Source organism: Leucopleurus acutus (assembly GCF_964270905.1).
Source record: "Leucopleurus acutus genome assembly, chromosome: 21".
Taxonomy (NCBI): Eukaryota; Metazoa; Chordata; class Mammalia; order Artiodactyla; family Delphinidae; genus Leucopleurus; species Leucopleurus acutus.
Window position 1 is genome coordinate 30,291,293 of NC_139163.1, and position 12,681 is coordinate 30,303,973.

Sequence of the window (12,681 nt, forward strand, 5' to 3'; positions counted from 1 at the left end):
GTTCATAATATTTTCTAAGTTATACTGTGATTTCTCCTTTGACTCATGTGTTATTAAAAGTATATTGCTAATTTCCAAATATTTGGGAATATTCTGGTTATCTGTTTTTGATTTCTAGTTTAATTCCATTGAGAACATACTCTCTATGATTTCAGTTCTTTTCAATTTATTGAGATGTGAATTAGTGTCCAGCATATAGTCTATTTTGGTGAATGTTCCATGTTCAATTAAAAAGAAAAGTGTATCTTGCAGTTGTTGGATATATTATTCTGTAAATGTCAAGTTAATTAATGGTCTTGTTCAAATCTTGTATATTTTGGGTGTGTGTGTGTTTATCTGTTTACCCTTCAGTTTCTGAGACAGGTGTGTTAAAATCCCCAGCTGTGATTATGACGTTGTCTATTTCTCCTTTTAGTTCTATAAATTTTTGCTGTATGTGTTTTGAAGTGTGTTCTTCAGTGCTTATGTTATTAGGTGCATACACATTTAGGATTGTTATGTCTTCTGGAAGAACTGATCCTTTCATTACTACCAAATTTAATACTTCAGATTTTTTTTTTTGTAGTATTTGTCTCATAAGACATCTCATTTGTTTAAGTGACCATCTGGTTACCACCCTTGTCACTACACTGTAAAGTCCATTCTGTGTTTAACATAGTGCCTGGCACATTGTCATAGTAAGTGCCTATTAACTGTTTGTTGAACGAATGAAGGAACAGATGATATATCTAATGGGTGGAATTAGTGTGACTAATTGAATGAGCTGAGCTAAACCTTGGGATAAGTGGATTGATGCAGACCTGGAAGGGGCTTGCTACATATGCCTTATCCTTGTCTTTAGCCTGGTCCCGTTTCCATATTTTTATGAATATCTTGATGAAAATATAGCAACTACATTTACAAAACTTAAATTACTGGGTAGCTGATTTGAAAAGCATTTTATAATAGTAATATAAGAATAATGTAATATAGTCATTAGGAATACACATTTGAAGTTAGACTCTGGGTTTGAATACTGCTTTAACCACTTAAGATCTCTGAGACTTTGGACACGTTACTTCGCTTACATACTTCATTTTTCTCTTCTGTAAAATGGAAATAATAATGGTACCTAGTTCTAAGTATTGTTTTAAAGACTGAATGAGTTGGTGGATGTTAATACTAAGAAGAGTACCCGGTTCATTGTAGGACTTATCATCATCATCATCACACTCTTTATAATCATCCCCATCATAGAAAATGCATAAAATCTAGAAAAGTCTCAAGAAACTGGTCACATATGGTCCTGTCATCCAGAGATACTCTGTTAAAGTTTTATTGTTATTTCCTTCTCATGTGTATTCATAAGCATATAAATATGTATCATACACATATATACACACACATATGTGTACTCAGAGACCCATATTGTGTGTATAAACAAAATTGCATAGTATGATTTATACTGTTTTATAAGTTGATGTGTTTACTCTCCACTCTATTAAGGGCATTTATAGGATATACCCAGCTTCTTTTAACCATTTCCTTATGTTAGAAATGTATGTTTTTTCCAGTAATTTGTTTTTTTAAACAAGGCTGTGATAAATACAATTTAAGTATTTATGTCTCTGATTGTTTCTTTAGTAGATTTTTCTCAAAAGAAAATGGAAGATAGTTTTAAAGGCTCTTCATAGATGCTTCTAAATTGACCTTCAAAACGTTTGACTGATTTATACTTCCACTACCCCCTCATCAATGTCAGAGTATTGTCTTAAGAAATACTTTTCCAATTTGTTACATCAAATAGATATTTCATTCTTGCTTTGAATGAATTTGTAAATACTTATTTAATTTCTTGTTGTTGTTTTTCAAAAATGTTTAAAGGGATATAGAGAAAATGTGGTTTCCACTCTTGCTCTCTTTCTCCCTCTTCCCACCCTGCTCTTCAGGTGTGTCTTTGAGCTCTTTGTCTGCCTCTCCAGGGTTTCTTATGCACATATACACTCCTACTCCCCACCGACTCCCACCCCCTGCTGTGCACATTGTCTTGTTCCATTTCACCAAAAGAGCTGTCCTCTCTTGCAGAACAAGATGGTGCCGTCCTTTTAAACTATTTGTTTATTTACATTTTTTATATTTTTATACAATTTTTAAGGGTTCCTTTCCATTTCCATTTATTACAGAATATTGGCTATATTCCCATGTTGTATTGTACAAATACATCCTTGAGCCTTTTTTTTTTTTTTTTTTCCCCCGGTACGCGGGCCTCTCACTGTTGTGGCCTCTCCCGTTGTGCAGCACAGGCTCCAGACGCGCAGGCTCAGCGGCCATGGCTCCCGGGGCGCAGCCGCTCTGCGGCATGTGGGATCCTCCCGGACCGGGGCACGAACCCGTGTCCCCTGCATCGGCAGGCGGACTCTCAACCACTGCGCCACCAGGGAAGCCCCCTTGAGCCATTCTTAACATTCAATAGTTTGTTAAACTTTTTAAATGAAAAGTTTTAAATACACAGAGGAGTAGAAAGAATAGTATGATGAACACCCATATATCCTAGATTAAAACACTGTTAATATTTTATCATATTTACCTTGTCTAGATTTTGCTGAACCATTTTTAAGTAAATTATCAGCATTATGTTGCATCACTCCTAAATTCTTGAGTATTCATCTCCAACATATACGCCCGTTCTCAGTACTGTTATCATACCTAACAAAATTCAGAGTTTCCTAATGTAATGTAATCCCTGGTCAATATTCACATTTCTCCAATTGTCCATGTCCTCAAATTGTCTTTCATAGCTGTTTTTTTTTTTCCACATCAGGACTCAAACAAGGTTCACACATTGCATTTAGTTGTCATGTCACTTAAGGCACTTTAAAAAATAATAATAATTAATTTTATTTTTGACTGCATTGGGTCTTCGTTGCTGCGAGCGGGCTTTCTCTAGTTGCGGCGAGCCGGGGCTACTCTTCGTTGTGGTGCGCGGGCTTCTCATTGCGGTGGCTTCTCTTGTTGCAGAGCACGGGCTCTAGGCACGCGGGCTTCAGTAGTTGTGGCTCGTGAGCTCTAGAGCACAGGCTCAGTAGTTGTGGCGCACAGGCTTCAGTAGTTGTGGCTCGTGAGCTCTAGAGCGCAGGCTCAGTAGTTGTGGTGCACCAACTTAGTTGCTCCACGGCATGTGGGATCTTCCTGGACCAGGGCTCAAACCTGTGTTCCCTGCGTTGGCAGGCAGATTCTTAACCACTGTGCCACCAGGGAAGCCCCACTTAAGTCACTTTTAATCTAAAACATTATTCTTCAGTTTATTTATTTTTTTCTTTTCAATGACAGTGACCTGAGGAAATGACTGGGCCAGTGGTCTTTTAGGGTGGCCCACGTTCTGGATTTGTTTGGTAGTTCCTTCTCAACGTTGCTTAACTTGCGTCTTTATTCCCTGAATTTTCTATACATCAGAAGTTAAATCTAAAGTCTCAATTAGATTCAGGTTAAACATTTTGAATACTTCGTAAGTATTTGACTACTTTGTAAGTGGTAGGTGATGTCAAGGAGGCACATAATTCTGGATTGTCTTATTATTACTGTTACTAAGTGGCAATGACCAGATCTTGCTCTTGTAAAGTTAGGTCTTTCCCACTGCAACTATCAAGTAATATGTGGAGTGATGATTTTGTACCGTATAAATATCCAGTTCCCCACCAGTGTTTCACCTCATGGTTTAAGCGTGCATTGATGATCCTTGCCTGAAGCAGTTATTCTGTTGGTGCTTGCAATATAATTTTTATTACTATAACAATGAGCATCTCTTAGCTTTGTAGGCTGTTTGCATTTCTTATTTTGTGAATTGCCTATTTGCATCTTTGCTAATTTTTTTCTGTTGAAGTGACTATCCTTTTAATGATTTGTGACAGTTTTCTTTTAATATGTTAAGAGTATTTTCCTTTTACTTCTTAATATGTCACTAAGATGATACATGAGACATTAAGTATACCATAGCAGCATGAATTTTGGTAGGTTCCAGTAGATGCTAACTGAGATCTGCTTTCTTCTATGCTTTGTTTTAGAGGTTTTCATATCTAATTTCAACTAATTATGTGAGATAGGCATCATTATTTAGGTCTTTTTTTTCAGATGAAGAAACTGAACTTAAGAAAGTTTAAGCACTTTACTCAGGTTACCTCGTGAATAAATGGTGACATAAGAATAAATGTAAAGACGGGACAAAATAACTAACTCTTAAGTGAAGGATGGAAGGAAGAGGAGGCTTAATAGCAGCATGTGCAAAAAGTAAATAGGGGTGTTAGCTGAGGATAAATTCAAGGACGTCAATAATGTAATGTAGTTACCATAAGAGCTACTGTCATCCTGGGCTTCATAGAAGTACAGTATCTAGAATAAAGGAAATGACAGTTCATCTTGTTCTTTGCTTGTCAGGCTGTAACTGAAACTTCATATTTTACTCCGAGCACTGTGCTTCAAGAGGGAGTGAGACAAACTAGAACATATTTAGAGGGGAGCTTCCTTGTTGCATGAGAAATGATTGTAGACTATTGTCCTGTGAAGTAGGTAATTAGGACCTATGTGATAATTGTCCTAAAAAGCTGCCATGTGGAGGAAAGAAAAGACATTATCTGTGTGGTCTCATGTTGAAGATCTGGGACCAATGAGGAAAAGTTATAGGGAGAAAGATTTTAACTCAAGAAGTAAAAGATATGATAGCTGGTATGAGAATATTTAGGAGGTGATGAATTAGAGGAATTGGAAAACAATATCCTATAATGACTTGGCAGTGATAGCATAGGGGAGATTTAAGAATAGGGTAGGTGCTTGGATCAAAAGACAATCAATTAGGACTTCCCTCATGGCACAGTGGTTAAGAATCCACCTGCTAATGCAGGGGACACGGGTTTGAGCCCTGGTCCGGGAAGATCCCACATGCCGCAGAGCAACTAAGCCCGTGCGCCACAACTACTGAGCCTGCGTGCCACAACTACTGAAGCTGTGCGCCTAGAGCCCGTGCTCCGCAACAAGAGAAGCCACCGCAGTGAGAAGCCCTTGCACTGCAACGAAGAGTAGCCCCCGCTCGCCACACCTAGAGAAAGCCTGCGTGCAACAACGAAGACCCAACGCAGCCAAAAAAAAAAAAAAAGACAAAGACAATCAATTTAATAGGAAATTTCAATACAGCATCATAAGAGTTGATGTTAGGGATACTTATTGTATCCTGAAAGGCTATAGGAAGGACATTTAACTTACACAGCCTTGTAATAGGAATTGTAGTCAGGGAAGTCTTCATAGCGTTGTTACTGAATTAGTGAATTGAATTAGTGAATTAATGAGTTAATGAATTGAGTCTTTAAGTAAGAGTGAGCCAAGTGAAGAAAGGTGGAGTCCTGTCATACTTATTTAACATTACAAAATCTAGGTTTCTCTTTACTATAACTCTGTAAGAAGACACAATTGAATTTTGGTATAGTTCTATTATTTTCTGTGTAAAAGCATTTATAAAATTATATCACATTTAAAAACAACTTTATTAGTTAGACTTTTTTGAGCCCTAGGCAGGTAGTGAAGAGAGATTATTACGTGTCAGCATCCACACCCCCTGGTACCCTACTAATTTGCATCTTTGCATCCACTTACCTCTTCTCTGCCATATTTAAAGAGAGCTACTTTGATCTCTGTTTCTCTCACACACTTTTTCTGTTGAGATTCCCTTTAGCTAAACAGCAATAAACTCCCTGCCTATATACAAAAAATATATGATTTTTCTTTTGTATCTACACTGGATGCATTGTAGTTTGCATTATTTATCTTTCCAGGAATGCTTTGTGTGGAAAGCTTCAATGTGAGAATGTACAAGAAATGCCTGTATTTGGAATTGTGCCTGCTATTATTCAGACTCCTGGGAGAGGCACCAAATGTTGGGGTGTGGATTTCCAGCTTGGATCAGATGTTCCCGATCCTGGCATGGTGAATGAAGGCACCAGATGTGGCGTTGGAAAGGTAATCATAATGTTTTCTAAAACAAAGTAAAATTTTAAAAATTAAAAAAATCATTATATAAAGCTAGTGGTTCTTTTCTGGGTATAAAAGAAATCTCTGTTTATTGTAGAGATTTGGGAAAATAGAAAGCTACCAAGAATAAAAATAAGAACAGCTATACCTCCTGATGATTTATAGCCATATAATGCTTTCTTTTTTAAAAAAAATTTTTATTGCAGTATAGTTGATTTACAATGCTGTGTTAGTTTCATATAATGCTTTTTTTAACTTCAGAAATGATCAGTTTTCATCATGGTCTCTGGATCTGCTTAGATTAGAGTATTCATTATCTGCATCTCATTGGATAATTTCCACAATTTCATTAAAGAAACTTCTGCATCCATTAAAAAAAAAAACTATAATTCTATTATCTCGATTTCTTCATTGGGGTCATATATTATAACCTGTGTTTTCTATGTTGTAATATACTGGGCATATCCCCCCCTCCCCATCAATGTGCTGTAATTTATTAGCCAGGCTGCTATTACTGGGATTTTCAGGATTTGTGTGTGTGTGTGTGTGTGTGTGTGTGTGTGTGTGTGTGCGTGTTTATGCATGTATGTGTGCATGCATCCGTGTCTTTGTACTAGAAATGTCATAGCGCTTGTCCTGCCCATGCATCCTGCTACCCTGGCCACAGCTGTTTTGATCCAGTGTTAGCCAAGAGTTAGCTGCTGACTTACTACCAGCGGTCCCGGATGAGAGGAGCTAGGCCTAATTCCTTTTTTGGGGGGGAATATATAAGTAAAGAAAGGTAGTTAAGAGTAGCGCTGAAACTATGAATTCTTTGAGAGATAGCATGATGTAGGAGAAGGGCTAGAAGGGTTATGGTGAGCTTCAACTATGTACAAGAGACAGAGGGAGCAGGATTGTTGAACAAGTTGAAGAAACCAACTCATGGGAGAATAGAGGAGGGGAGAGCGAACACAATCAATTGATTATGTGGGACACATGAAAAAGACAGAGGGACCCGCAAGTTACCTCAGTTTCTACCAAGTTTTCAGTTCCAATTCTGTTGCCCCTCACTTCTTACCAAAAAGACCCTGGTATTCTTGTGCCTGCCCTTGCCACGCCATAAACTCAACTGCTGCAGTTACTATAAACAATGCTGAGGTAAATGGCTTTCTAAAAAATTTCACAAAATCCTGATTATTTTCTGAGGTTAAATTACTATAAGGGGGTGTGTACTTTTAAGGTTTTAGATATAGTTTTGCCAAATTTCTCTTTAGAAAAGTATTTATTCGTTTATCTTCCAAGCAGTTTTCAATAATAAATGTTTTAACTCTATATCCTAGTCAGGATTAGGTGCCATTGTTTTTAAACTTTCATTTGGTAATTTTCTTTTTACTCTTTCTCAATTATTAGTGATGTTGAATTTTTTTGTCTCCATATATTTATTCCTCCTTTTGTGATTTGCTTGTCGATGTTATTTGTTCATTTAAAAATGGATGTGTTTTTCTTATTGATTTTAAAGAACTTTAACTTATGTCATATAAGATGTAATACGTGTAATATATTTGCCCAGTTATTACTTGCCTCTTCCTTTTGTTTTTAGTATTTTTTGCCATGTTTACATTTTTATGTAAACAAATCTATTATTCCTTTCCTTTATGGTTTCCAACTTTACTTACATGTTTTACAAGACTTTCTTAGTATAGTATCAGAGCATTATTTTCTAGTAGATTTTTAATTTTTTTTAACACTTAACTCTTTAATCCAGGGGAATATGGAGTGTATAGTATGAGGCTGGCATTCTTCTTTTTTTCCTTTTTCATTTTATTCATTCAGAGATGATGACTATATGCTGATTTCTAATGTTACATTTTTTCAGAATGGTTTGTTATTTGCCATCACCTCAATTATAATCTCTCTTTTAATCTGAAATCTTATTTAAATTACTTATTAAATTTTCACATATACTTGGGCTTGATTTCTGCTTTTTCTCTTAATGTCCACTGATTGGTCTGATACTCATGTGTCAGTATTGCCTTCTTTTAGTTTTTGTCAGTTTTATAATATATTTTTATTATCTGGTCATACAAATGCCCCCTCATTCTTTTTTCATAGTTTTCTTGGCTATTAATATTCATTTATTATTCCAGATGAACTTGAGATCATTTTGTCAAGGTGCAAAAAAAAAGTTTTTAAATAAAAGCGCATTGGAATTTTGGTTGGGATCAAATCAAATTTATAAATTTGTAATGGGGAAAAGGGACATCTTTACATTATTCAGTCTTCCCATAGAAGAACATGGTATGTCTCTCGATTTTTTGGGGGGTCTTATTTTAAAGATTTAATTATAAAGGTCCTTTTTATTTTTTGTTAGTTTTATTCCTAGGTATTTTATATTTTTATTGTTATTATGAATAGCCTCTTATTATGTTTTCTAATTTGTTATGTTACATTTTCTAATTGGTGTTTATTGATAAGAGAAACTGTTTTGTCTACATTTTTACTGGCTATTATTGATGTTCAGAAAAATATATTCACTTGTATATATTTATTTTGTTACCAGCCATATACTTAGTGTCACATATTTTTATTGTTGATTGTATTAAAATTTTCTAGGTAAACAATCATCTGTAAATGATAGAAAGTTGATTTCCTTTCTGATACTTAAAATTTGGATTTATTTTCTTGTGTAATTGCAATGATAGAGCTTTCAGGATAATTTTAAATAATAATGATAATAGTGTACTTCTTTGTCTTCTCCCTAACTTGACTGGGAATGCCTCTAGCCTTCCAAGGTTATATATGATTTTGGCTATTGGCTTGGGGTAGGTAGTATTTTTCATTTAATGGAGAATTGTTTTAGTTGTGATTAATAAGAATAAAAGAACAAATAGATTAAAAATTTTATAAGTAGTTTTTTCAACAGCTATTTTAATAATCACTACATCTTTTCCTTTGACTTATTAATGTGCTGGGTTATACTGATAAATTCCTCAACATTGAATTGTCTTTACATTCCGGGAGCAAATACTGGTAATGTAGATTTATTCCTGGATTCTGTGTGCTGGTGAATATACTTTTCTATTTCTGAAGCTGTATACTTAGGCTTTTTTAATTTATGAAATTTTACTCTGTGGATTATAGTCAGTACTCTTAAATCTCACAAAAACTCAGCTAAAACTGAATTAAAGCATAGCAGGAAATTTACTGATTCAAACCACAGAATCAAATAAAGAGCTTTGGAACCCAGAATCTGAGATAATGTCCCTGTAGTTCTTTTCCTGTATCTTCCATTTCTTCTTCTCCCTTGTTGATCCCCTCTCCGCCCACCCCCGCCAAGCCCAGCTTTATTGAGATACAATCAATATGTAACATTGTGTAAGTTTAAGGTACACAATGTGATGATTTGATACACATATATATTGTGAAATAATTACTGCAATAAGGTTAGTTAACACATCTGTCACCTCACATAAATAGAACTTTTTTTGTGGTGAGAACATTTAAGATTTATTCTCTTATTACCAACTTTCAAGTATATAATACAGTATTGTTCACTATAATCACCATGATGAATATTAGATCCTCAGGACTTGTTCATCTTATAACTGGAAGTTTGTACCCTTTGACCAGTGACTCCCCATTTCTCCCCTTCCCTGGCCCCTGGCAACCACCCTTCCACTCTCTGTCTCTGAGTTCAGCTTTTTAAAAGATTCCACATATAAGTGAGATCATATGGTATTTTTCTTTCTCTATCAGACTTATTTCTCTTAGTCTGAATGCCCTGAAGGTCCATCCATGTTGTTGCAAATGGCAGGATTGGTTGTTCGGGGATGTGTTGTTTAATTTCCATATTTTTGTGAATTTTCCAGTTTTCTTTCTGTTACTGATTTCTAATTATACCACTGTGGTCAAGATAGAGACCAGATGGGATTTCAATCTTCTTAAGTCTTGCTCTGTGGCCCAGCATATGATTTATCTTGTGGAATGGATACATGCAGAATACCAAATATGTATTCTGCTGCTGTTGCATGGAATGTTCTATGTCTTTTGGTCCATTTTGGTCTGTAGTGTTCTTCAGGTCTGTTTCCTTATTACATTTCTGTCTGGATCATCCATCCAATATTAAAACTGAAGTCCCCTATACTATTATTATATTGTTGTCTATTTCTCCCTTTAGTCCTGTTATTTGCATTAAATATTAGATGCTCCAATGTAGGGTGTATATATACTTATAATTGTTATATCCTCTTGATGAATTGACCCCTTTATCACTATGCAATGACCTTCTTTGTCTCTTGTGATTGATTTTGACTGAAAGTCTATTATATGTGATGTAAGTGTAGCTACTTCTGCTCTCTTTTGGTTACCATTTGCATAGAATACCATTTTCCATCTCTTTACTTTCAACCTATGTATGTCCGTAAAGCTAAAGTGAGTCTCTTGTTGGCAACATATTGTTAGATCTTGATTTTTTAATCCATTCAACCACTTTGTGTCTTTTGATATGGGAATTTAGTTCATTTATGTTTAAAGTATTTAATTATTGATAGATAAAGACCTACTGCCTGTCAATTTGTTAAGTGTTTGTTGACTGTTTTTTAGTTCTTTTGCCCCTCTCTGTCTTCTTTTGTGATTAATTTTTTTGTAGTGCATGTTTTAATTCCTTTCTCTTTATCTTTTGTGTTTAAGTTTTTTCCCTTTGTGGTTACCGTGAGGCTTACATAAAATATTTTATAGCTATAACAGTCTATTTTAAGCTGATAACAACTTACCTTCAATTATATACACAGCTCTACACTTTTACTTCTCCTTTCCTTGTATTTTATGCTATTGATGTCATACTTTACATCTTTTTATATTGTGCATCCATTAACAAATTATTGTACCTATAGTTATTTTTTTCATCATTTTTTCTTCCATTTTTATTGAGATATAATTGACGTACAGCACTGTATATGTTTAGGGTGTACAGCATAATGGTTTGACTTACATACATCATAAAATGATTATCAGAGTAAGTTTAGTGAACACCCATCATCTCATATAGATACAAAATTAAAGAAATACTTTCTTCTTGTGGTGAGAACTCTTAGGGTTTACTCTTGTAACAACTTTCATATGTAACACACAGCAGTGTTCATTACATTAATCGTGTTGTACATTCATCCCTAGTACTTCCTTATCTTATAACTAGAATTTGTACCTTTTGACCCCCTTCATCCAGTTCTCTCTCCCCCGAACCCCACCTCTGGTAACCACAAATCTGATCTCTTTTTCTATGAGTTTGTCTGTTTGTGTTTTGAAGTATAGTTGACCTACAAAACTATGTTAGTTCCTAGCGCACAACAGGGTGATGCAATATTTTCAATTGTTACGAAATTATCAGCATGATAGCTCTGGTTACCGTCACCATACAAATATATTATGTTATTATTGACTATATTCCCCTTGCTGTACATTTCATTCCCATGCCTCATTTGGAGTTTGTGTCTCTTAATTTCCCTCACGTATTTCACTCATTCCCCCACCTTCTTCCCCTCTGGCAACCACCTATTTGTTCTCTTTATCAGTGACTCTGTTTCTACTTTGTTATGTTTGTTCATTTGTTTTGGTTTTTAGATTACACATGTAAGTAAAATCATATGGTATTTGTCTTTCTCTGTCTGAGTTATTCCACTTCGCATAATACCCTCTGGGTCCATCCGCGTTGTTGCAACATTCTTATTATGGCTGAGTAATATTTCATTGTATGCATGTGTATGTGTGCGTGTGTGTGCATATGAACATAGGGGTGCCTATGTCTTTTAAATTAGTGTTTTCGTTTTATTTGTAAAACTACCCAGAAGTGAAACTTCTGGGTCATATAATAGTTCTATTGTTAATTTTTTGAGGGACCTCCATATTGTTTTCCATAGCAGCTGCACCAATTTATATTCTCACCAACAGTGCACAGGAGTTCCTTTTTCTCCACATCCTTGGCAACACTTGTCATTTATTGTCTTTTCGATAATAGCTGTTCTGACAGGTGTGAGGTAATATCTCATTGTGGTTTTGATTTGCCCGTTTCCCTGATGATTAGTGATGTTGAGCATCTTTTTATGTGATGCCTGTTGGCCATCTGAATGTCTTCTTTGGAAAAATGTCTATTCAGATTCTCTTCTCATTTTTAAATCAGGTGGTTTGTTTTTTGGATGTTGAGTTATACGAGTTTTGTGTGTGTGTGTGTGTGTGTGTATGTGTATTTTGGATAGTTTACCCCTTATCAGGTATATCATTTGCAAATATCTCTCCCATTCAGTAGATGACCTTTTCATTTTGTTGATGGTTTCCTTTGCTATGCAAAAGCTTTTTAGTTTGCTGTAGTTCCATTTGTTTTCCTTCCCTGAGGAGACATATCCAAAACAATATTATACCTTTAGTTATTTTTGATTTTTTTAAAAAACTTTTATACTCGACATAAAATGATTTACACACCATCATTACAGTATTAGAATATTCTGATTTTGACTATATATTTACCTTTACCAATGAGTTTTATAGTTTTTTACGTTTTCATATTGTTACTTAGTGTCCTTTCATTTCAACTTGAAGAAGTCTCTTTATCATTTCTTGTAAGGCAGGTCTAGTGGTGATGAAATCCCCTAGCTTTGTTTGTCTGGGAATGTCTTTAACTTTACATTTCAGAAGGACAGGTTAGTACTTGTG

At 35.1% G+C, this 12,681-nt stretch overlaps 1 protein-coding gene across 2 annotated transcripts in view; it reads left to right on the top strand.

Annotated features, from left to right (window-relative positions):
- ADAM9 (ADAM metallopeptidase domain 9) overlaps window positions 1-12,681 on the top strand; it is a 98,445-nt gene that overhangs the window by 60,567 nt on the left and 25,197 nt on the right. For both annotated transcript variants that reach the window (XM_082863719.1, XM_082863718.1), the window contains exon 16: window positions 5,799-5,982. In XM_082863719.1, coding sequence (XP_082719845.1) covers window positions 5,799-5,982 — 184 coding nt within the window. The remainder of the gene's footprint in view (window positions 1-5,798; window positions 5,983-12,681) is intronic.